The 25,000-nt window shown below is 46.9% G+C and overlaps 1 protein-coding gene across 5 annotated transcripts in view; it reads left to right on the top strand.

Annotated features, from left to right (window-relative positions):
• The first annotated feature begins 480 nt into the window (after positions 1 to 480).
• LOC139573402 (multiple epidermal growth factor-like domains protein 8) overlaps positions 481 to 25,000 on the top strand; it is a 40,416-nt gene continuing 15,896 nt past the window's right edge. The window contains exons 1-24 of one of the 5 annotated variants that reach the window (XM_071396797.1): positions 481 to 615; positions 2,067 to 2,318; positions 2,499 to 2,662; positions 2,952 to 3,161; positions 3,501 to 3,681; positions 10,870 to 10,958; positions 11,906 to 12,119; positions 15,831 to 16,014; positions 16,486 to 16,631; positions 16,803 to 16,913; positions 17,066 to 17,229; positions 17,686 to 17,787; positions 17,934 to 18,081; positions 20,314 to 20,477; positions 21,399 to 21,602; positions 21,722 to 21,925; positions 22,066 to 22,311; positions 22,427 to 22,545; positions 22,660 to 22,791; positions 22,992 to 23,189; positions 23,429 to 23,656; positions 23,859 to 24,043; positions 24,203 to 24,416; positions 24,662 to 24,905. In XM_071396797.1, coding sequence (XP_071252898.1) covers positions 2,144 to 2,318; positions 2,499 to 2,662; positions 2,952 to 3,161; positions 3,501 to 3,681; positions 10,870 to 10,958; positions 11,906 to 12,119; positions 15,831 to 16,014; positions 16,486 to 16,631; positions 16,803 to 16,913; positions 17,066 to 17,229; positions 17,686 to 17,787; positions 17,934 to 18,081; positions 20,314 to 20,477; positions 21,399 to 21,602; positions 21,722 to 21,925; positions 22,066 to 22,311; positions 22,427 to 22,545; positions 22,660 to 22,791; positions 22,992 to 23,189; positions 23,429 to 23,656; positions 23,859 to 24,043; positions 24,203 to 24,416; positions 24,662 to 24,905 — 4,026 coding nt within the window. In that variant the 5' untranslated portion in view covers positions 481 to 615; positions 2,067 to 2,143. The other 4 variants (XM_071396794.1, XM_071396795.1, XM_071396796.1 and 1 more) reach the window with 4 other exon arrangements.

The raw sequence follows: 25,000 nt of genomic DNA on the forward strand, positions 1-25,000 counted from the left end.
CCTATGCGGTGGAAACATGGTGAAAACATAGCGTTGTGTGTTTGGCTATTGTGGTTAGCTAATATAAATACATATTGTGTTTTCACTGTAAAACATTTTAAAAATCGGAAATGATGGCTGGATTCACAAGATGTTTATCTTTCATTTGCAATATTGGACTTGTGATTTCATGAAATTATATTATATGATATTTAAGAAGGTGGACTTTGTAGTGTTTATTGCATTGGTTATCAACTGCACAGCGCATACAGAGAGGACATCTGTGACTGAAGGAGTGGGATGATTTATAAATTTTTTCTTTGTATTTTGTATGTTGTCGGTCCCCTTGCCCCCCCTTTCCCGCAATGGGATATGTTTTGTTTCAATGCCCTGTACAGTAGATGGCGGTAATACACCAATATGTGTAGTCTGCCATAAAACCTTAAAAAAGAAGAAGAAGCAGTGCATACAATGGAATATTGTTTGTTTTTGTTTCAATACCCCGTACAGTAGGTGGCAGAATAGGTGTAGTATGCCATAAAACTTTAAAGAAGAAGAAGAAGAAGAAGAAGAAGAGGAGGAGGAGCCTTTTGTGTGGGAGGCTGTCATATACAAAAACAACAAACATTACATGAGGTCAGGCAATAAGCAAGTAACATTCCACGCTGGCTAGTGTGCTTATGCGTAAGAGGATAATTTATGGCAAAAATAATGATGTGTCTGAAGATGCGACAGATGTATTTTATTATTATTATGATTTAGCTAACTATCATTGAATAAATGGCCAACGACTGCGCTTTTGCATCTTGAGTAAAGTTAGCTGGGTCGCTAACTGGCTAGCAGCCATCCAGTAAGCGCGAGCCTCTGCGGAGGGTGGTCTGTCCTGTGAATCCGGACATCGAGTACTGGAGTCCAGTGCTGGAGTCCGACGACCCTCTTTGGTACTGCTAGCTAACGTTAGCTATCTCACATTCAGTTTTGCATTGTGTCGCTCATAACTCACTGACAATGTAAAATATCATGGGAACGGAGACACGGGATCTGGTTAGTTAGACAAATGAATGGGAAGGCTAAGCTAACGGTCCTCTGCTAGTGTGGTGACTGGTATCGCGTTCAAGATAACAGCAAATCCGCTATGCTAGCTAACGTTCAATCCTCGCTTGCTAGCTGGTTATAACTAGCTAATAGCAACGTGCAAAGTTTGTATTTAGCTATTATTTTAACGTTAGCCAACTAATGACATTACGTTAGCTAGCCATAGCAATAACAGTTAACGTTAGCTAGCTAGTTACCGCTTGTCTGCGGATAGTAAGCATTGTTTGATAGTGGCTAGCTACTAGTAACGTTAGCTAGCTGCTCGCTCACCGTTTCATGGCATTTAACGTTAATTATATATGCGTTTATTTTTCTTAAAAATTATTTGCTAAACGTGATTCAATTGAGATTTTTGCTAATTAGTAAGCTAGAAACAGAGCAGCACCCATAGACATAATAACTGCGATGATGATTAGCTATGAAATATCTATCTAGAAAACGTCTTAATGTGTTGACAAGTGTAAGTAACTATTTGCATATGTCTGTAATTCAAATGAATGAGATTTTGTCATATTGACAGAAGCCGAATCTTCTACAATGTGCAGGGTACACGTTGCCACTTTACAAAATGTGAATCATTAATTTACCTTTCCTGGAGACAGAAATAATTGGAACAGTAATAACACTAACGTTAGTCTCATATGAAAAGCACATTCCTTAAGTTGCCACCATGCCATGGACATAAATTAAAGAATCTCTTGTCTACCTGCCAGCACAATTGTTTTGGTTGCCTGTTTGCTTACTTCTGTATGTGACTGCAATATGTATTTGGCTGATGTTTGATTGCAAGTTATTGCCAAAAGGCTATCTTGCAGTTTTAGATTTTTGACTCTGTAAATATGGGTCTGTAACCAGAAAGCAACACTGATGTGACATATAGGCAAAACTAGAGCATCTTTCATCCTATGTTGAAATGTAACCTCTTGTAACCCCTATTTTTAGCATATGTAATCCATCACTGAAGTTGCATTGCTTGTTTGAACTGTTTCTAGGTTCCCGGCTTGTGAGCGAGGTAATCGGACAACCCCATCTTCTTCACCTCCTCCACCTATTCCAGGTGGGGGAGAGGATGGCCTCCTTCCTCCATGTCCCCCTGCTGGGGTTGCTGCTGGTGGCTGTGGCCCCTGGGTGTTGGGCAGGAGACTGTAAGGGCCACAGACAGGTGCTCAGGGGCCCCCCAGGGTACGTCACTGACGGGCCAGGGAACTACTCTGTAAACGGAAACTGCGAGTGGCTCATCAAAGGTGAGTGAGACAGTGGTGGGAAAACTGAGTGCTGTGATGAGTGTGTGTTGATTGATTAGTTTGTCAGTTTGATGTGAATACATAGATCTCAAGATATGCCAAGGAAAATCCTGTCTAGGGCAAATTAAGTCAACTCTAAATTATATCCGACTGATGTTTCTTTCCTGTATTCTCTCCAAGCCCCCAGCAGCAATTACCGTATCGTCCTGAACTTCACCTTCATGGAGACAGAATGCACCTACGATTACCTGTTCGTCTACGATGGAGACTCCTACCAGAGCCCCCTACTGGCCAGTCTGAGTGGCACCACCCTGCCGCAGCCCATAGAAGCCAAGTCTGGCAAGGTAACCGCATCATTATCTATGGAAGGCGGAACTAGACATGTTCTGAGATGTCAGATATCAACCTCAGACTGCTGGGGATTTGGGTGGGGAAACGTTTCATACCAGCATTAAATGGATGGATTTATTGACGGGTTTCCATGGCCTCAATTTGAATTCAGCACACAATTCAGAGTGACAGCTGGACGTTTCTGACTTGACGGGCTGGATGGATTACAATATCATGGGGAAAATGTAGTCAAGTTGTTCATTGCCACCTTCACATCCTTTCTGTCTTCTCTCCTCCCTCCAGATGCTGCTCCACCTCTTCAGCGATGCCAACTACAACCTCTTGGGCTTCAATGCCACCTACTCGTTCTCTGTGTGCCCTGGGGCCTGTGGAGGTCACGGGCGCTGTGACACGGCCTCCTCCCTGTGCCAGTGCCATCTGGGCTGGGGAGGAGCCGACTGCAGCACCCCTCTATGTCCCCAGGCCTGCATCCTGCACGGCACCTGTGACAAGGTAAGAAGAGGGAGACTTTATTATCCACATTGGAAACTGTGCTGTCTAGAAATGTTGGTTTATTACAGTGCAATAAAACAAAGGTTGGCATGAGTTAGGTGAGGATGGAAAGTGGACAGCCAACTGAGATGCTGAAGACAGCTAGCTGAGGGAACCTATGTACAAGGCTACCTAAGGAGTTAATTATTAAGCAGGGTATACATTTGAGTTCAAACAGAAGGGGAAACCAGCACAGCAGCAATATAAATAGGGGTTGAATGACCCTCCTTTCCTTTAGATATTGTTTATTGCTGAGTTCTCTCAAACTTTCTCCTCTCTCTTTCTCCTTCTTTCCCTTAGAGAGGAGAGCGTTGTCTATGCAGCTCGGACTTCCTGGGCCAGAGCTGTCAGCTGGGTCTCCGTGATGACAGTGGGGTGGGGCAGTGGTGGCAGGTGAGTGGGGGCGACCCCTACACGCCCCCCCGGACCGGCTCTGCTGGGGTCTACCTGTCCTCCACTGGAGCCATGTACCTGTTTGGAGGTGAGGGATAGAACACTGAACAACTGTTTGTTTATTTATTTTTTATATAGTGTTGGATCCCATTGTACATTTAAAAAAAAATTACATGCCAAGGTATACCAATACTGTATACTATTCTAATTCAGGTGTTGTTGGGTAGGATATTAGGGTTGTTAGTTAGGAGGGTGTTGCTAGTCTGGATGTTAGGATTGATTTGTTTTCACTTTATGTGCTGATTCATTGTCTAACTAGACCCGGTATCGACCCAGTCAGGAGTATTGGTGGGCTTGGTTAACATTAACCCAGTTTAGATTAATCATTAATCCAAGATGGCGTAGCAGTCAGATGTCCTTTGTCCTCGTCCTGTCCCGTGTATATATTTTTTATATATTTTTCTTCGCATTTCTTTTTATATATATTTTTCTTCTTCTTAAAAACTCAACTTCAAAACACTCTCCTGCAACCTACAGTGGGGAGAACAAGTATTTGATACACTGCCGATTTTGCAGGTTTTCCTACTTACAAAGCATGTAGAGGTCTGTAATTTTTATCATAGGTACACTTCAACTGTGAGAGACGGAATCTAAAACAAAAATCCAGAAAATCACATTGTATGATTTTTAAATAATTAATTTGCATTTTATTGCATGACATAAGTATTTGATCACCTACCAACCAGTAAGAATTCCGGCTCTCACAGACCTGTTAGTTTTTCTTTAAGAAGCCCTCCTGTTCTCCACTCATTACCTGTATTAACTGCACCTGTTTGAACTCGTTACCTGTATAAAAGACACCTGTCCACACACTCAATCAAACAGATTCCAACCTCTCCACAATGGCCAAGACCAGAGAGCTGTGTAAGGACATCAGGGATAAAATTGTAGACCTGCACAAGGCTGGGATGGGCTACAGGACAATAGGCAAGCAGCTTGGTGAGAAGGAAACAACTGTTGGCGCAATTATTAGAAAATGGAAGAAGTTCAAGATGACGGTCAATCACCCTCGGTCTGGGGCTCCATGCAAGATTTCACCTCGTGGGGCATCAATGATCATGAGGAAGGTGAGGGATCAGCCCAGAACTACACGGCAGGACCTGGTCAATGACCTGAAGAGAGCTGGGACCACAGTCTCAAAGAAAACCATTAGTAACACACTACGCCGTCATGGATTAAAATCCTGCAGCGCACGCAAGGTCCCCCTGCTTAAGCCAGTGCATGTCCAGGCCTGTCTGAAGTTTGCCAATGACCATCTGGATGATCCAGAGGAGGAATGGGAGAAGGTCATGTGGTCTGATGAGACAAAAATAGAGCTTTTTGGTCTAACTCCACTCACCGTGTTTGGAGGAAGAAGAAGTATGAGTACAACCCCAAGAACACCATCCCAACCGTGAAGCATGGAGGTGGAAACATCATTCTTTGGGGATGCTTTTCTGCAAAGGGGACAGGACGACTGCACCGTATTGAGGGGAGGATGGATTTGGCCATGTATCGCGAGATCTTGGCCAACAACCTCCTTCCCTCAGTAAGAGCATTGAAGATGGGTCGTGGCTGGGTCTTCCAGCATGACAACGACACGAAGCACACAGCCATGGCAACTAAGGAGTGGCTCCGTAAGAAGCATCTCAAGGTCCTGGAGTGGCCTAGCCAGTCTCCAGACCTGAACCCAATAGAAAATCTTTGGAGGGAGCTGAACGTCCGTATTGCCCAGCGACAGCCCCGAAACCTGAAGGATCTGGAGAAGATCTGTAGGGAGGAGTGGGCCAAAATCCCTGCTGCAGTGTGTGCAAACCTAGTCAAGAACTACAGGAAACGTATGATCTCTGTAATTGCAAACAAAGGTTTCTGTACCAAATATTAAGTTCTGCTTTTCTGATGTATCAAATACTTATGTCATGCAATAAAATGCAAATTAATTACTTAAAAATCATACAATGTGATTTTCTGGATTTTTGTTTTAGATTCCGTCTCTCATAGTTGAAGTGTACCTATGATAAAAATTACAGACCTCTACATGCTTTGTAAGTAGGAAAACCTGCAAAATCGGCAGTGTATCAAATACTTGTTCTCCCCACTGTACCTCACCAAATGTGGTGCGGATCTGCTTTTTTTTCTCCTCAAAGGTATTATTCACCTCGTATCCGAAATCTACAACAGAAGCTAGCCAGTAGTTAGCCAGCTCACAAGCTAACGTGAGTAGTTCAGCTAACCACAGCTAGCGCTTATCAGCTATCCTTTAGCTCGGAAAACTATTGCCAGTTTTGTACAACGCGACTCAGACCAGAGCATACCAGACCTATTTTCTCTCCATATCCCCGGATTTTTACCGCAAGCTCTGGACATTTACACCTGGATCTTGCAGCTAACTAGCTGCTATCCGAGTGACTATTGGCTAACATCAATTCCGGAGCAAACACCAATTATCCCGGAGCTAGCCAGCTGAAGAGTTCCATCAGCCACTCCTGGGCTACAATCACCTATCCGGACCCGTTTTACTGCCGATGCGGAGCCCCACCGGGCCTTCACGACTGGGATACCGACGTTATCTGCCCGAGGGAGTTATTCATCTAGCCAGAAGTTAGCCAGCTCACAAGCTAACGTGAGTAGTTCAGCTAACCACAGCTAGCGCTTATCAGCTATCCTTTAGCTCGGAAAACTATTGCCAGTTTTGTACAACGCGACTCAGACCAGAGCATACCAGACCTATTTTCTCTCCATATCCCCGGATTTTTACCGCAAGCTCTGGACATTTACACCTGGATCTTGCAGCTAACTAGCTGCTATCCGAGTGACTATTGGCTAACATCAATTCCGGAGCAAACACCAATTATCCCGGAGCTAGCCAGCTGAAGAGTTCCATCAGCCACTCCTGGGCTACAATTACCTATCCGGACCCGTTTTACTGCCGATGCGGAGCCCCACCGGGCCTTCACGACTGGGATACCGACGTTATCTGCCCGAGGGAGTTATTCAACTGGCCCCTCCATCGCGACGTAACCTGAACGCCCATATGCTAACTGCGGCCCGCTAATCGTTAGCTGTCTTGAGCATATCGGCTGCTATCTGAACAGGTCTATCGAACAATCTTACGCCGCGGGCTAGCTTAGTGGAGGCCTCACTGCTCCATCTACGGCTGCCCCCTGGACACTATGATCACTTGGCTACATAGCTGATGCTTGCTTGACTGTCCATTAATTCACGGTACTCCATTCCGTTTATTTGTGTTTTATCTGTCGGCTCTGTGCTTTAACTCAGGATCTGTGTGTAGTTAATCCGACCCTCTCTGCCTAGCCGTCGCCATTTTTACCTGCTGCTGCTGTGTTAACTGACTAGCTGCTGCTATCTCACCTGTTGTTTTAGCTAGCTCTCCCAATCAAGACCTGCAATCACTTTATGCCTTATTGTATGTCTCCCTCAAATATCAATATGCCTTGCATACTGTTGTTCAGGCTAGCTATCATTGTTTTGGTTTGCAATGGACCCCGTAGTTCCACTCTCCGTACCTCTGATACCCCCTTCGTCCCACCCCCCACACATGCGGTGACCTCACCCATTGAGACCAGCATGTCCAGAGATACAACCTCTCTTATCATCACCCAGTGCCTGGGCTTGCCTCCGCTGTACCCACGCCCCACCATACCCCTGTCTGCACATTATGCCCAGAATCTATTCTACCACGCCCATAAATCTGCTCCTTTTATTCTTTGTCCCCAACGCTCTAGGCGACCAGTTTTGATAGCCTTTAGCCGCACCCTCATCCTACTACTCCTCTGTTCCTCGGGTGATGTGGAGGTAAACCCAGGCCCTGCATGTCCCCAGTCACCCTCATTTGTTGACTTCTGTGATCGAAAAAGCCTTGGCCTCATGCATGTCAACATCAGAAGCCTCCTCCCTAAGTTTGCCTTACTCACCGCTTTAGCACACTCTGCCAACCCTGATGTCCTTGCCGTGTCCGAATCCTGGCTTAGGAAGGCCACCAAAAATTCTGAGATTTCCATACCCAACTATAACACTTTCCGTCAAGATAGAACTGCCAAAGGGGGAGGAGTTGCAATCTACTGCAGAGATAGCCTGCAAAGTTCTGTCATACTTTCCAGGTCTATGCCCAAACAGTTCGAACTTCTAATTTTTAAAATTAATCTCTCCAGAAATAAGTCTCTCACTGTTGCCGCCTGCTACCGACCCCCCTCAGCTCCCAGCTGTGCCCTGGACACCATCTGTGAATTGATCGCTCCCCATCTAGCTTCAGAGTTTGTTCTGTTAGGTGACCTAAACTGGGATATGCTTAACACCCCGGCAGTCCTACAATCCAAGCTTGATGCCCTCAATCTCACACAAATCATCAAGGAACCCACCAGGTACAACCCTAAATCCGTAAACATGGGCACCCTAATAGACATCCTGACCAACCTGCCCTCCAAATACACCTCTGCTGTCTTCAATCAAGATCTCAGTGATCACTGCCTCATTGCCTGTATCCGCCACGGGTCCGCGGTCAAACGACCACCCCTCATCACTGTCAAACGCTCCCTAAAACACTTCTGCGAGCAGGCCTTTCTAATCGACCTGGCCCGGGTTCCCTGGAAGGATATTGACCTCATCCCGTCAGTTGAGGATGCCTGGTCATTCTTTAAATGTTACTTCCTCACCATATTAGACAAGCATGCTCCGTTCAAAGAATGCAGAACCAAGAACAGATATAGCCCCTGGTTCACTCCAGACCTGACTGCCCTCGACCAGCACAAAAACATCCTGTGGCGAACTGCAATAGCATCGAAGAGCCCCCGCGATATGCAACTGTTCAGGGAAGTCAGGAACCAATACACGCAGTCAGTCAGGAAAGCAAAGGCCAGCTTTTTCAAGCAGAAATTTGCATCCTGTAGCTCTAACTCCAAAAAGTTCTGGGATACTGTAAAGTCCATGGAGAACAAGAGCACCTCCTCCCAGCTGCCCACTGCACTGAGGCTAGGTAACACGGTCACCACCGATAAATCCGTGATAATCGAAGACTTCAACAAGCATTTCTCAATGGCTGGCCATGCCTTCCTCCTGGCGACTCCAACCTTGGCCAACAGCCCCGCCCCCTCCGCTGCTACTCGCCCAAGCCTCCCCAGCTTCTCCTTTACCCAAATCCAGATAGCAGATGTTCTGAAAGAGCTGGAAAACCTGGACCCATACAAATCAGCTGGGCTTGACAATCTGGACCCCCTATTTCTGAAACTGTCCGCCGCCATTGTCGCACCCCCTATCACCAGCCTGTTCAACCTCTCTTTCGTATCATCTGAGATCCCCAAGGATTGGAAAGCTGCCGCGGTCATCCCCCTCTTCAAAGGGGGAGACACCCTGGACCCAAACTGTTACAGACCTATATCCATCCTGCCCTGCCTATCTAAGGTCTTCGAAAGCCAAGTCAACAAACAGATCACTGACCATCTCGAATCCCACCGTACCTTCTCCGCTGTGCAATCCGGTTTCCGAGCCGGTCATGGGTGCACCTCAGCCACGCTCAAGGTACTAAACGATATCATAACCGCCATCGATAAAAGACATTACTGTGCAGCCGTCTTCATCGACCTGGCCAAGGCTTTCGACTCTGTCAATCACCATATTCTTATCGGCAGACTCAGTAGCCTCGGTTTTTCTAATGACTGCCTTGCCTGGTTCACCAACTACTTTGCAGACAGAGTTCAGTGTGTCAAATCGGAGGGCATGTTGTCCGGTCCTCTGGCAGTCTCTATGGGGGTACCACAGGGTTCAATTCTCGGGCCGACTCTTTTCTCTGTATACATCAATGATGTTGCTCTTGCTGCGGGCGATTCCCTGATCCACCTCTACGCAGACGACACCATTCTATATACTTCCGGCCCTTCCTTGGACACTGTACTATCTAACCTCCAAACGAGCTTCAATGCCATACAACACTCCTTCCGTGGCCTCCAACTGCTCTTAAACGCTAGTAAAACCAAATGCATGCTTTTCAACCGTTCGCTGCCTGCACCCGCACGCCCGACTAGCATCACCACCCTGGACGGTTCCGACCTAGAATATGTGGACATCTATAAGTACCTAGGTGTCTGGCTAGACTGCAAACTCTCCTTCCAGACTCATATCAAACATCTCCAATCCAAAATCAAAGCAAGAATCGGCTTTCTATTCCGCAACAAAGCCTCCTTCACTCACGCCGCCAAACTTACCCTAGTAAAACTGACTATCCTACCGATCCTCGACTTCGGCGATGTCATCTACAAAATAGCTTCCAATACTCTACTCAGCAAACTGGATGCAGTTTATCACAGTGCCATTCGTTTTGTTACTAAAGCACCTTATACGACCCACCACTGCGACCTGTATGCCCTAGTCGGCTGGCCCTCGCTACATGTTCGTCGTCAGACCCACTGGCTCCAGGTCATCTACAAGGCTATGCTAGGTAAAGTGCCGCCTTATCTCAGTTCACTGGTCACGATGGCTACACCCACCTGCAACACGCGCTCCAGCAGGTGTATCTCACTGATCATCCCTAAAGCCAAAACCTCATTTGGACGCCTTTCCTTCCAGTTCTCTGCTGCCTGCGACTGGAACGAATTGCAAAAATCTCTGAAGTTGGAGACCTTTATCTCCCTCAACAACTTTAAAAATCTGCTATCCGAGCAGCTAACCGATCGCTGCAGCTGTACATAGTCCATCTGTAAACTACCCACCCAATTTACCTACCTCACCCCCCATACTGCTTTTATTTATTTACTTTTCTGCTCTTTTGCACACCAGTATCTCTTCTTGCACATGATCATCTGATGATTTATCACTCCAGTGTTAATCTGCTAAATTGTAATTATTCGATTTATTGCCTACCTCATGCCTTTTGCACACATTGTATATAGATTCTCTTTTTTTTTCTACCATGTTATTGACTTGTTTATTGTTTACTCCATGTGTAACTCTGTGTTGTCTGTTCACACTGCTATGCTTTATCTTGGCCAGGTCGCAGTTGCAAATGAGAACTTGTTCTCAACTAGCCTACCTGGTTAAATAAAGGTGAAATAAAAAATAAATTTAAAAAAAAAAAGATGAGGCAAGCACACGGCTTCACAGAAGACCTTGACCTTATTGCTGTTGGACAACTGGCTCTGCATAGTAATCATTGTGGCTTTCAATGTATGTCATGATGTAATTGGTTAACTACTTCTGTATGGTTGGTGCTGTTTTGATATTTCAGGGTTTGACTTGAACCGAGCTTTGGGGGACCTGGTTAAATACAACTTCAGCTTGAACCAATGGGAGAACAGATCTTATGGACACTCCCCAGTAAGTGCCCGCCCGCATGCCAGAAATGTAATCTTAATAAAATATATCAAAGACTGTACTCTTTTAGTTATTCTTTCTTGTGTTTATCTTATGCTTTGATTATTTTATTCAAGATCCTAGCAAAAATCAGATTTTCATTTATCTGACTTTCATTAAACTACATGTCCAGCCCTTCTATTTAGCCTCACAAAGTGTATTACCATTTTCTTTTCAAGACAACCAGGGCTACAAGTAGAACACAAAACAATTTCACATAAACAGTTGCATTCGTGAGTTGTATTGACAAATGTTGATTTAAAAAAATAAAAAAGTCTGCCAAAGCTGACCTGATAAAAAATAACGTATATGAATGCTGTAAGTACAGAAATTGTTTGCTTATTGGGAAATTAATATCCAACTAGTCAGTGACAACTGTTGGAGTTTGACAGCAACTATGTTAGCTTATTACAGTATTATAGACACTATGTCCTGGGATTCACTATGATCTTCTATGTAGAAGAACCCCTTATGTTTTAACGACTCTTGTGTAGCTTGTGAGCGTCATAGAGCGAAACATGTTACATGTGCATGTGACTCCGCTTTTAATTGTTTGTAGCTCAAACCATTCAGACTCTACAGATGTTTTTGTATAAAAGACCCGGCCAAAGGCCCCTTCGGGTTACGCCTTGTCTCACAAACACAACTCTAGCTTTGGCCCTGTTAATCACACAGACTAAAAGGGGTTACTTCAAAACACACCTGTGATGGGACTCATTGGATTAAACCAATGCTCCTAAACATCTCCCTTTCCCTTCCTCTCCTGTTAACCCATTTCTACATCTCTCCTTATCTTACTGCCTCACTCTGACCCCTCCCCTTTCTCTTTCTTCTTGTTTCCACTTCCTCTCATCTCTCTTCTCATCACCACCTTCTTCCTCTCGCCCTTCTTTCCCCCCTCCCTCTGTCAGGCGGCTCGTCACTCCCACACGGCAGTAGAGTGGAAGGGGAACATGGTGATCTTCGGAGGAGAGCTCACGAGCGGCGCTTTAGCCAGCGACGTCTGGATGTACTGCCCAATCCAGGATGACTGGCAGCAGCTCGGCCAATCCCATTCGCCCGGGGCACCGAGGGTGGCCAACCATGCAGCAGCTGTAGTGGACAACTATCTCTACATATTTGGAGGTAAATAACTTATTGAAATACAATGTTGTCACCTAACTTCTTGCAGAATATGTTTCTAAACACTTATCCTATAATGTGGATGCTACCATGATTGCAGATAATCCTGAATGAGTCGTGAATAATGAGTGAGAAAGTTAGAGGCATAAATGCTAACCTCCCCTGTTATTGTAATCGTAAGATGTTAGCATGTCTTGGGGATATGATATTTGTGCATCTAACTTACTCACTCTTACGCTGTACTGTTGGATTTCAGATTCCAAAAACCAAGTCCTGCAGGCTCTAATTTAGTCTTTGTAATGCCCGGGATGTAGTGGAGGAAGGAGTCAGACGCAGGAGACAGAGTTCCGAGTAGCGTACTAATTTAATCACACATAGGTGAAACACGACGCCACTCCAAGTAAATGCTCCAACACATTAACGAGAACAAAATAATCCAGAAGACAACGTACACTAACCGTGACACACAAGCATGTACAACCTGTACACAAAACATTCCCGCACACCCAGCAGGCCGGGCTTTAAAGCCCCACTAATCACCCTTACCACAAACAGGTGTAACCAATAAACAAATAAGGAGGGGGAGGAAAAAGTCAGTAGCAGCTAGTAGGCCGGTGACGACGACCGCCGAGCACCACCCGAACAGGAAGGGGAGCCACCTTCGGTAGGAGTCGTGACATTCTTCTCTTGATTATTGTCCAGTCATGTGTTCAAGTGCTGCAAAGAAAGACCTAGTTAAGCTGCAGGTGGCCCAGAACAAAGTGCCACGTCTTGCTCTTCATTGTAATCAGAGGGATAATATACAGTGCATTCAGAAAGTATTTTTCCACATTTTGTTACGTTACAGCCTTAGTCTATAAAACATGTTCCTTGTCAATCTACACACAATACCCCATAATGATTTTTAAAGGCACACACCTGTCTATATAAGGTCCCACAGTTGACAGTGCATGTCAGAGCAAAAACCAAGCCATGAGGTCGAAGGAATTGTCGGTAGAGCTCTGGGACAGGATTGTGTCAAGGCACAGATCTGGGGAAGGGTACCAAAAAATGTCTGCAGCATTGAAGGTCCCCAATAACACAGTGGCCTCCATCATTCTGAAATGGAAGAAGTTTGGAACCACCAAGACCAAACTGAACAATTGGGGGAGAAGGGCCTTGGTCAGGGAGGTGACCAAGAACCCGATGGTCACTCTGACAGAGCTCCAGAGTTCCTCTTTGGAGATTGGAGAACCTTCCAGAAGGACAACCATCTCTGCAGCACTCCACCAATCAGGCCTTTATGGTAGAGTGGCCAGACGGAAGCCACTCTTCAGTAAAAAGGCACATGACAGCCCGCTTGAAGTTTTCCAAAAGGCACCTAAATACTCTCAGACCATGAGAAACAAGATTCTCTGGCCTGAATGCCAAGCGTCACGTCTGAAAGAAACCTGGCACCATCTCAACGGTGAAGCGTGGTGGTAGCACAATGCTGTGGGGATGTTTTTCAGTGGCAGGGACTGGGAGACTAGTCAGGATCGAGGGAAAGATTAACAGAGCAAAGTACAAAGAGATCCTTGATGAAAACCTGCTCCAGAGCGCTCAGGACCTCAGACTGTGGAAGAGGTTCACCTTCCAGCAGGACAACAACCCTAAGCACACAGCCAAGACAACGCAGGAGTGGCTTCAGAGTGTCCTTGAGTGGCCCAGCCAGAGCCCGGACTTGAACCTGATCAAACATCTCTGGATAGACCTGAAAATGGCTTCCCGTCCAACCTGACAGAGCTTGAGATGATCTGCAGAGAAGAATGGGAGAAACTCTCCTAATACAGGTGTAGCAAGCTTGTAGCATCATACCCAAGAAGACTCGAGGCTGTAATCGTTGCCAAAGGTGCATCAAAGTACTGAGGAAAGGGTCTGAATACTTACACTACCGTTCAAAAGTTTGGGGTCACTTAGAAATGTCCTTGTTTTTAGGGTGTCTAGTTTGAGAAACAGACACCTCACAAGTCCTCAACTGGTAGCTTCATTAAATAGTACCCACAAAACACCAGTCTCAACGTCAACAGTGAAGTGGCGACTCCGGGTTACTGGTCTTCTAGACAGAGTTCCCCTGTCCAGTGTCTGTGTTCTTTTGCCCATCTTAATGTTTTATTTTTACCGGCCAGTCTGAGATATGGCTTTTTCTTTGCAACTGCCTAGAAGGCTAGCATCCCGGAGTCGCCTCTTCACTGTTGACTTTGAGACTGGTGTTTTGCAGGTACTATTTAATGAAGCTGCCAGTTGAGGACTTGTGAGGCGTCTGTTTCTCAAACTAGACATTCTAATGTACTTGTCCTCTTGCTCAGTTGTGCACCGGGGCTTCCCACTCCTCTTTCTATTCTGGTTAGAAACCGTTTGCGCTGTTCTGTGAAGGGAGTAGTACACAGCGCTGTACGAGATCTTCAGTTTCTTGGCATTTTCTCACATGGAATAGCCTTCATTTCTCAGAACAAGAATAGACTGACAAGTTTCAGAAGAAAGTTCCTTGTTTCTGCCCATTTCGAGCCTGTAATCGAACCCACAAATGCTGATGCTCCAGATACTCAACTAGTCTAAAGAAGGCCCGTTTTTTTGCTTCTTTAATCAGAACAGCAGTTTTCAACTGTGCTTTTATACTTGCAAAAGGGTTTTCTAATGATCAATTAGCCTTTTAAAATGATCAACTTGGATTAGCTAACACAACGTGCCATTAGAACACAGGAGTGATGGTTGCTGATAATGGGCCTCTGTACGCTTATGTAGATATTCCATAAAAAAATCAGCCGTTTCCAGCTACAATAGTCATTTACAACATGAACAATGTTAACAATGTCTACACTGTATTTCTGATCAATTTGGTGTTATTTTAATGGACACATGTGCTTTTCTTTCAAAAACAAGGACATTTCTAAGTGACCCCAAACTTTTGAACGGTAGTGTATGAAAATGTAATGTTTTCGGTTTTAATACTTTCTAAAAACCTGTTTTTGCTTTGTCATTATGGGGTGTTGTGTGTAGATTAATGAGGAGGAAAACACTATTTAATCCATTGTAGAATAAGGCTGTAAGGTAACAAAATGTAGAAAAAGTCAAGGGGTCTGAATACTTTCCGAATGCACTGTATGTCTTGTTTTGTGTGGACGCCCGGAAGAGTAGATGCTGCTTTTGCAACAGCTAATGGGGATCCTAATAAAATACCACATTATTCGCGATTCATTCAGGACTTTAAGCATTCACGGTAACATTCACTTTCATGTAGAAGTTTTTTTAGAAACATATTATTTACAATAATAGTGACTCCAAAATGACACTACATTATTTACCATTCATTTCTATTGGGCACACAACCAAAACAAACTGCAAATGCATCCAACAAGCTTGTTGAGTCACATGCTTGTTGTAATTATTGTGTACTAGGAATATGGGACCAGATACTAAACTTTTGACACATATAAGGGAATTATGTACAACAAGTTCTGTTCTTTCTAAACAGTTCACCCAATATAAATGAAAATACCCTCAAATTAAAGCTGACAGTCTGTACTTTAACCTCACAGTCCATTATATCATTTGGAATCCAAAGTGCTGGAGTACAGCGCCAAAACAACAACAGTGTCACTGTCTCATTACTTCACTCTATCTATTCTAAGATCGCGCCTGTCTGTTGTGAATAAGTACTCTTGTAATCTTTCTCTCCTCCTCTCCCCTCTGCAGGTCGTACGGAAGAGGACATGTTCTCGTCATCTCTGTATCGGTTTGGTCTGCGGGAGTCTGGGGTGTGGGAAGCGGTGCAGCCCACCGGGGGGAAGCCCCCCGCCACTGCAGGCCACTCCATGGTGTTCCACCCCCTGTCCCGGGCCCTGCTGGTTTACGGGGGCCACAGGCCTACCACCGCCAGGTACAGTTGGATGGGATTGTGGGACTGTCTTGCATGGGGATGTGTTTTATTATCAAAGTTAAAGTACACACTGAGAGTACACATTGTGTTGTGTGTTTGGTGCTATTTGGTAATGCAAGGGGCGGCAGGTAGCCTAGTGGTTAGTGCGTTGGACTAGTAACCGAAAGGTTGCAAGATCGAATCCCCGAGCTGACAAGGTAAAAATCTGTCGTTCTGCCCCTGAACAAGGCAGTTAACCCGCTGTTCCTAGGCCGTCAATGAAAATAAGAATTTGTTCTAATCTGACTTGCCTAGTTAAATAAAGGTAAAATAAAAATTTAAAAAAAGAACAGGTTCTCGCTAGGTTCTTGGCTTCCATGTGATTCCCTCTACTGTTTATTATCTGTGTCTCAGCAGGTGTCTGTGTTAATGTTGGAGTGTTTCTGTTGTCTCAAATCATCTGCCTCCTTCCTGCCTCTTTCTCCCCCTCAGGTTCAGTGTACGTGTGAACTCCACAGATGTATTCCACGTGGACCGGAGGTTCTGGACCTCGTTCCGCTCCCGTTTCCCAGCCACAGGCCCCAGGGAGAGAGCCTTCCACTCAGCCACCATCATCGGAAACTACATGGTGGTCTATGGTGAGGGGACGTGTGGTAGAAATGGAGATGGTGATCACAGAGAATATAGGATAGGGATGGACACCTCTTGAATGGATTCATACAATTGTTTGCTGTCCAGACCCTTTTACCGTCTAATATCGCTCTTATTCTCCCTATTCCCTCTCTTTCTCCTCCCCCTCTGTCTCTCAGGGGGGAATGTGCACATCCACTACCAGGAGGAGAAGTGTTATGATGAGGAAATCTTCTTCTACCACCTGGGATGTCACCAGTGGGTGTCTGCTGGGGAGAGCCTCCAACACAGTGAGTCCCTACACACACACACACACACACACACACACACACACACACACACACACACACACACACACACACACACACACACACACACACACACATTCTCACTCACTCATATTCATGTTGCTTTATGTTGCATCATCTCTCTTTCCCTTCAGGAGGAGAGGCTGTGAGAGGGCGGTACTCCCATGTAGCTGCTGTGATGGAAGGCAGGGTGCTGCTGGTTGCTGGGGGTTACAGTGGTATTGCCCGTGGAGACCTGGTGGCGTACAAAGTTCCGCTGTTCGTGAGCAGCGACCCAGGAGACCGGGTGAGTCAAGAAGTAAGGAGGGGAGGGATGGAGAGTTTATTAAGGAATATTATTGCATGGTGGACAGGGGCATATTGAAAGGGGGAGAGGTGGATGGTTGAAACTGCAATGCTCTCATCTCCTGAAGCATAATATTTTTCAGTGATAATGTTTTTTGGGGTTTGAAAGCAGGACTTGTAAACATTATATTTCTTGTGCACAATTTTTGAGTAGTTCACAGTATAGTGCGGTGCAGGGCTCTCAACCCTGTTCCTGGAGAGCTACCCTCTTCTAGGTTTTCACTCCAACCCCAGTTGTAACTCACCTGATTCATCTTATCAACCAGTTAATTATTAGTATCAGGTGCCCTAGATTAGGGTTGGAGCGAAAACCTACAGGACGGTAGCTCTTCAGGAACAGGGTTGGAGAGCCCTGCTGTGGTGTGTGTGTGTGTATAATTGTTTGACTGTGTGTTTCTGTGTGTGTCAGGATGCTGTGTGTGCCGAGGCACCAGACGAGAGCGTGTGTCTGAAGAACCCAGAATGCAGCTGGTGTGAGGGCCGCTGTCGGGAGTACCAACCCACCAACCCGGTAACACACCTTTCCAACACCCTGCTTTTTCCATCCCTTTTTCTCCATCTTCAACCCAAACCTCATCCATCTGTCCTCCCCATCCACCTTCTCCTAACAACCTATCTTGACTATGGATAAAACAATGTTTAACTGTCTCTCTCCAGTGTGGCAGCACAGGGTGCCTGGGCCTGGCCCGCTTCCTGTCTGACTGCCAGTCCTGCCTGGTGTTCAGTGGGGCTCCAGGTTCCCTGCCCCGCGCCCCCGGTGACTTCGGCTGGTGTGTCCAGAACGAGTCCTGCCTACCTGTGTCAGGTGAGATGCACAGAGGGAGGGAGGGAGGAAGGGAAATACAAATATCAATAGCTAAAATGCATACGAGATAAAAGACATAAGGGGCCACATGAGAAACAGCAATACTATATTAGGGCTCCCCCTATCTGAGATACCTACTGCAGCCCTCATCCTCCACATACAACACCCATTCTGCCAGTCACATTCTGTTAAAGGTCCCCAAAGCACACACATCCCTGGGTCGCTCCTCTTTTCAGTTCACTGCATTTTATCTCCATCTCTTCATTCAAAGAATCAATCATGGACATTCTTACTTACAGTTGTGGCTGCTTCGCGTGATGTATTGCTCTCTCTACCTTCTTGCCCATTGTGCTGTTTTCTGTGCCCAATAATGTTTGTACCATGTTTTGTGCTGCTACCATGTTGTGCCATGCTCTCTTTATGTAGTGTTGTGGTGTCTCTCTTGTCGTCATGTGTGTTTTGTCCTATATACACTGCTCAAAAAAATAAAGGGAACACTAAAATAACACATCCTAGATCTGAATGAATGAAATATTCTTATTAAATAGTTTTATCTTTACATAGCTGAATGTGCTGACAACAAAATCACACAAAAATTATCAATGGAAATCAAATTTATCAACCCATGGAGGTCTGGATTTGGAGTCACACTCAAAATTAAAGTGGAAAACCACACTACAGGCTGATCCAACTTTGATGTAATGTCCTTAAAACAAGTCAAAATGAGGCTCAGTAGTGTGTGTGGCCTCCGCGTGCCTGTATGACCTCCCTACAACGCCTGGGCATGCTCCTGATGAGGTGGCGGATGGTCTCCTGAGGGATCTCCTCCCAGACCTGGACTAAAGCATCCGCCAACTCCTGGACAGTCTGTGGTGCAACGTGGCGTTGGTGGATGGAGCGAGACATGATGTCCCAGATGTGCTCAATTGGATTCAGGTCTGGGGAACGGGCGGGCCAGTCCATAGCATCAATGCCTTCCTCTTGCAGGAACTGCTGACACACTCCAGCCACATGAGGTCTAGCATTGTCTTGCATTAGGAGGAACCCAGGGCCAACCGCACCAGCATATGGTCTCACAAGGGGTCTGAGGATCTCATCTCGGTACCTAATGGCAGTCAGGCTACCTCTGGCGAGCACATGGAGGGCTGTGCGGCCCCCAAAGAAATGCCACCCCACACCATGACTGACCCACCGCCAAATCGGTCATGCTGGAGGATGTTGCAGGCAGCAGAACGTTCTCCACGGCGTCTCCAGACTCTGTCACGTCTGTCACATGTGCGTGTGAACCTGCTTTCATCTGTGAAGAGCACAGGGCGCCAGTGGCGAATTTGCCAATCTTGGTGTTCTCTGGCAAATGCCAAACGTCCTGCACGGTGTTGGGCTGTAAGCACAACCCCCACCTGTGGACGTCGGGCCCTCATACCACCCTCATGGAGTCTGTTTCTGATCTTTTGAGCAGACACATGCACATTTGTGGCCTGCTGGAGGTCATTTTGCAGGGCTCTGGAAGTGCTCCACCTGCTCCTCCTTGCACAAAGGCGGAGGTAGCGGTCCTGCTGCTGGGTTGTTGCCCTCCTACGGCCTCCTCCACGTCTCCTGATGTACTGGCCTGTCTCCTGGTAGCGCCTCCATGCTCTGGACACTACGCTGACAGACACAGCAAACCTTCTTGCCACAGCTCGCATTGATGTGCCATCCTGGATGAGCTGCACTACCTGAGCCACTTGTGTGGGTTGTAGACTCCGTCTCATGCTACCACTAGAGTGAAAGCACCGCCAGCATTCAAAAGTGACCAAAACATCAGCCAGGAAGCATAGGAACTGAGAAGTGGTCTGTGGTCACCACCTGCAGAACCACTCCTTTATTGGGGGTGTCTTGCTATTTGCCTATAATTTCCACCTTTTGTCTATTCCATTTGCACAACAGCATGTAAAATTAATTGTCAATCAGTGTTGCTTCCTAAGTGGACAGTTTGATTTCACAGAAGTGTGATTGACTTGGAGTTACATTGTGTTGTTTAAGTGTTCCCTTTATTTTTTTGAGCAGTGTATATATATATATTTTTTTCCCCAGCCGCCGTCCCCGCAGGAGGTCTTTTTCCTTCTGGTAGGGTAGGCCGTCATCGTAAATAAGAATTGTTCTGACTTGCCTAGTTAAATAAAATGTATTGTAAGATTGAGGTCTGGTGCTGTGTGTTGTTTAATGAGCTCCCCCTCCCTCTTGGTATTGCAGATCAAAGTGCTTGCCGTGTGGACCAGATCTCAGGGGCGTACGGCTGGTGGGGGGAGCGTACCCGTTTCCTCACCTCACTCCTTTCCTGTCGCACTGAGAACTATGTCCCGGGACTGCACCTGCTCACCTTCCAGAACCCCCGCAACGACTCCCAGCCTGACAAGGTACAGAGGCCCCGCCTAGTAGGGTTGTCACGATACCAACATCACGATAACTGATTTTCCATGGCAAAAACTCTTTGGTCCTTTAAAAAACCTACTGTATGTATATTGTGTGTTTATAGCTTGGAAAAGAACGGGATTCAGAACATTTAGTCTGCTTCATGTTTTGTTTCCTTGCCACGATATCTCTGAGTATCACGATACCGGTATCGTGACTACCCTACCGCCAAGTATTGCGGTCCTGTGTGGCTTGAGGGTTCGATTCCCTCACAAACACAACCAGTCATGATGTTTTCATCTGATGGTCAAATAAATCACTTCAAAAAATCACTTCCTTCACTAGGCTACCCGGGAATATGCATCCACTCTCAACATATTTCCAGCCTCCAAATAGTGGTGAATGGAAAGCGACATCTTTTACACAAAACACCAAAAAGTGTAAGAATTTATGTGTCCACTGCTGTCCCGGTGTCGGCCATTCAACTCTGCCTTGGCAAAATGTCAGTGTTCTCATTGAACCACATCACATTTTTGTAGGCTAATACCACCCATTTTCCCCCCAAGTTCATTCAGAGATGTTTCATGCCTTTGACATGCGGTAATGATAACTGTAGGCTACTACACCATTATTTTTATTTTTATTGACATTTTGTTTTAATTATTATGATAGGCCCGTGTTTTACAGGTACGGCGTACCCCTACTTTATTTTGCCGGGACACCGTACCACCTTAATTTCACCCCTGGTGTTACCTCTACTTCTAGCTATACTGCGTCTCTAAAGCCCCTCTAAATACTTACCCTCCTCCCACCCTGCTTAAGATGCTGCTGACTTCTGACATGTTGTACCTTGCTGTAAGGCATGCCACTCTTAATGTCAGTTGTAACACCTCCATCCAATCCCCCTTGAACCTCCACCCCTTCAGGTGTCCATCCTGCGCAGCACCTCCATCATCCTCAGCCCAACCACAGAGATGGACGTCACCTTGCAGTTCCGGGGTTTCATCCATCCCCTGTGGGGTGCCCCTCCACCTGCGCCCCCTCCCACCGAGACAGTCTCAATGTGGGCCCGGATACAGAGGCTACACTTTGAGGCCCGCATGGCCGCTGGACCCAACTCCCTGAAACTGGTGAGAGGGAGGGAGCGGGAGGTGGGCGCTTACATTACACATTTTTTGAGAGATACGAATAGAGCCAGACAGTAATTTGTTTTTACTGAACTCTCCCTCCCTCTTCCTCCTCCCCTCAGAAGGAGGTGGTAGGTCGCTGGGCAGCTCACCAGGAGAAGGAGACGAAGCTGCTGTCCCGTCCTGACATGGGTCGTCTGTTTCCAAACCTGACCCGAGGGAACCGCTACCTGGTCCAGGCCGAGGGATACCTCAACAACTCAGGCTCTGGACAGACCAGTGAGATGGCTCTGACCTGGAACAGAACCGCCCTGCCCGGTGGAAGTGTGAGTACCAGCTGACAATTACACATTTTATAAACAAAAGGTTTACACTGTAATACTAAGGCTCAATACCCTTAACATCAATATTGTTGATGTTTGTTTCTCCCACTGTCTCTCTATCCCCCCTTTCTTTCTCTCTGTAGGAGATTTCCTTCCTGTTCTTGGAGCCGTACCGTTCTGGCTCTTGCTCGGGGTACCAGTCTTGCTTGGCCTGTCTGTCAGACCAGTCCTGTGGCTGGTGCCCGTCTCTGGGCCGCTGTCTGTTCCGTGCCCTACCTGACCTGGAGCCCTGCCCGGAGGACCAGGGGGGAGGGGAGCGCCACCTGCTGCTGGCCCCGCCACAATGCACCCTCTGTGAGGAGTACAGGGACTGCTCCGCCTGCACTCAGGTATTTAACATACAGAACACCTCACTGCCATTAGCTTCATAAAACATTTTATATTTTTTATACTCCCCTTATAGATCTTGTAGACCATTTGACTTTTATGATCTTTGGCCAACAGGACCCCTACTGTGAGTGGCAGATCAACTCCAGCAAGAAGGGTGATTACCAATGCAGCCGACGGGGGAAACTGGATGGATCCATTCGCGACCCAGGGGGGTGCCCTAAAGTCTGCAACCAGTTAGTACCCACTGTCAGGCTCATTGTAATATAATTGCTTGGGGCAATTACTCCTACAGTATGCAACTCTCTCACACACACTCTCTCTCTCCCCCTTCCCCCCCTCTGTAACAGGAGGAGGACGTGTGGGGAGTGTCTGTCTAACTCCAGTCAGTGTGCGTGGTGTGAGTCGGCCCAGGCCTGCTTCTACTTCGCTGCCTACCTCACCAAGTATCCCTACGGAGAGTGCAGGGACTGGTATGACAGGTAAACCATTAGAACCAATGAGCTGAACTCCTGTAGTCAACAATGAAACTTGGAACAGCTTAAAATTGAAGTTTAATCTTATTTCCCTTTCCTATTTGGAATCTATTATGTACCAACAACGTGCAATAACCTTTTCTGTCTCCCTCCTTCCCCCAATCCTCTCTCCATCCCTTCCTCTATCCCTCTCTCCCCCACTCCAGTGTTCACTCAGTGCCCCAGTGTAAGCAGTGCTCAGCTCTGGTCACCTGTACAGACTGTCTCCAGACGTTTCAGTGCGGCTGGTGTGGAGACTACAACAACCCCACCATCGGCAGGTGTCTACGAGGAGACTGGGGAGGGATGGACGACCCCTCTGTGTATAACTGCAGTGTGGCTGTGGATGAAGTACGGGCTACCAGGTATGATGACCAGCAAACTACCACACTTCAAAATGCTTACTTACCCAGGTTTGACTTCAACTGAGGACAAGCCCCCAAAACGGGCTGTGGTGATGGAAAAAAAGTATTATCTGAGCAGGTCCAGTGTAACTAATGCCTACGTACACTGGACCTGCCTGTGAAGTTACCATGTCAATACCAGACCACCTCTCTGCATTAGGAGGTAATACTGAACCTTGTTATTCCTCCTCCCCCTCTAGTCCTGAGCCCCAGACCTTGGCCCCCCCGCGACCCATGGAGATGGAGCACCTGGAGGAGGGGGAGAGGGACCCAGTCTGGTCCTACCCCAGCTGTCCCGATGTGGAGGAGTGCAGGCTGGGCCTCCACAGCTGCCACCCCTTCGCCACCTGCGTCAACACCCCCACCTCCTTTGAGTGCCACTGTGAGAGGGGCTACACCGGGGACGGCACCCTGCACTGCAACCAGACGTGAGCCTTTCTCTCTCTCTCTCTCTCTCTCTCTCTCTCTCTCTCCATTTCACTCCCTGTCGCTCTTTCTTTCTCTCTCTCTCTCATCCTCCCTATCATGACAAGCCCTTTTTCTGTTCACTAGCTTTTATAATATCTCATTCTCTGGATAACTCCATTCTCCTAAGGCTGACATCTCTCTCTCTCTCTCTCTCTGCTCCAGTTGTTATAATGAGTGTCGTGAGGGCCAGTGCAGCGGCAGCCCGCTGTTCGAGTGTGAGTGTTCCCTGGGCTGGACATCTGACCCAGCAACCCTGGTGCTGAGCGGGGTGGAGTGTGACGTGGACTGTGGCTGTAACTTCCACAGCACCTGTATCACCGCCCCAGGCATCTGTGACCACTGCCAGGGTGAGACAGACATAAATATCAACCCAATTCATCCTTCCAAAAAAGGGAAAATTACAGCAACACCCCAAGATGACCAGAAAAACAACATATTTTATTAATTTCACAAGTCATAATTTTCTCTAATTAGTTAATGTGCTCTCCGTTCTCCCTTCTCCTCAGATTGGACAATGGGTCTCCAGTGTGAGCACTGTCGACCAGGGAGTTTTGGTTCTGCGCTGGCCGGGGGCGGGGGCTGTGTGCCCTGCCAGTGTAACGGCCATGGAGGCCCCCTCCTTGGCTTCTGCCACAATCAGACAGGCCAATGCTACTGCACACACCACACCCAGGGACCACACTGTGAATCCTGCTTGCCTGGATACTACGGAGACCCCAGGTGAGGGGGACAGACAATGGACTCTAGATGGATGGATTTATTACCCCCAGTGAGGAAATTAGTTTTGCAGCATTACAAATAATAGGCATTCTGTAAAGGATCTGTTTTATAGAACAGTATGTGTACTGTGCATCAGCAACTAGTTGCTATGTGCTCTATAATTAAGAACCTGCTTCACTATATATTTGAATGTTTGAATTTCTCTCACTTAATGCATATCACTTATACAACTCTCTCTTCCTCAGGAATAATGGCACCTGTTTCCGTCAGTGTCAGGGGCGCTCTGTGATCCTGTCCCACCAGTCACCCCTCTCTGAGCTCCCCATCTCGTCCTCCCTGGGGTGGCGAGGGGGTGTCGGGGGGAAGGGGGGACTCTCCCACTGTCTGTGGGTCCTGTCTGTCTCTGAGAACCTGGCCCCCTGTGTGCCGGGCGAGCTGTGCCCTCCTGTGGCTCTCACCCTGCACCCAGACTCCCACACACAGTGCACTGTGAGTACTAACCACACACACTAACTCCTACAACACAGACTGATGTTTATTGTGCTGTAGTAAACAGAGCCACCAGCATTCCCATGGCCTGAGAT

The sequence above is a fragment of the Salvelinus alpinus genome, chromosome 4, assembly GCF_045679555.1.
Source record: "Salvelinus alpinus chromosome 4, SLU_Salpinus.1, whole genome shotgun sequence".
Lineage (NCBI taxonomy): Eukaryota > Metazoa > Chordata > Actinopteri > Salmoniformes > Salmonidae > Salvelinus > Salvelinus alpinus.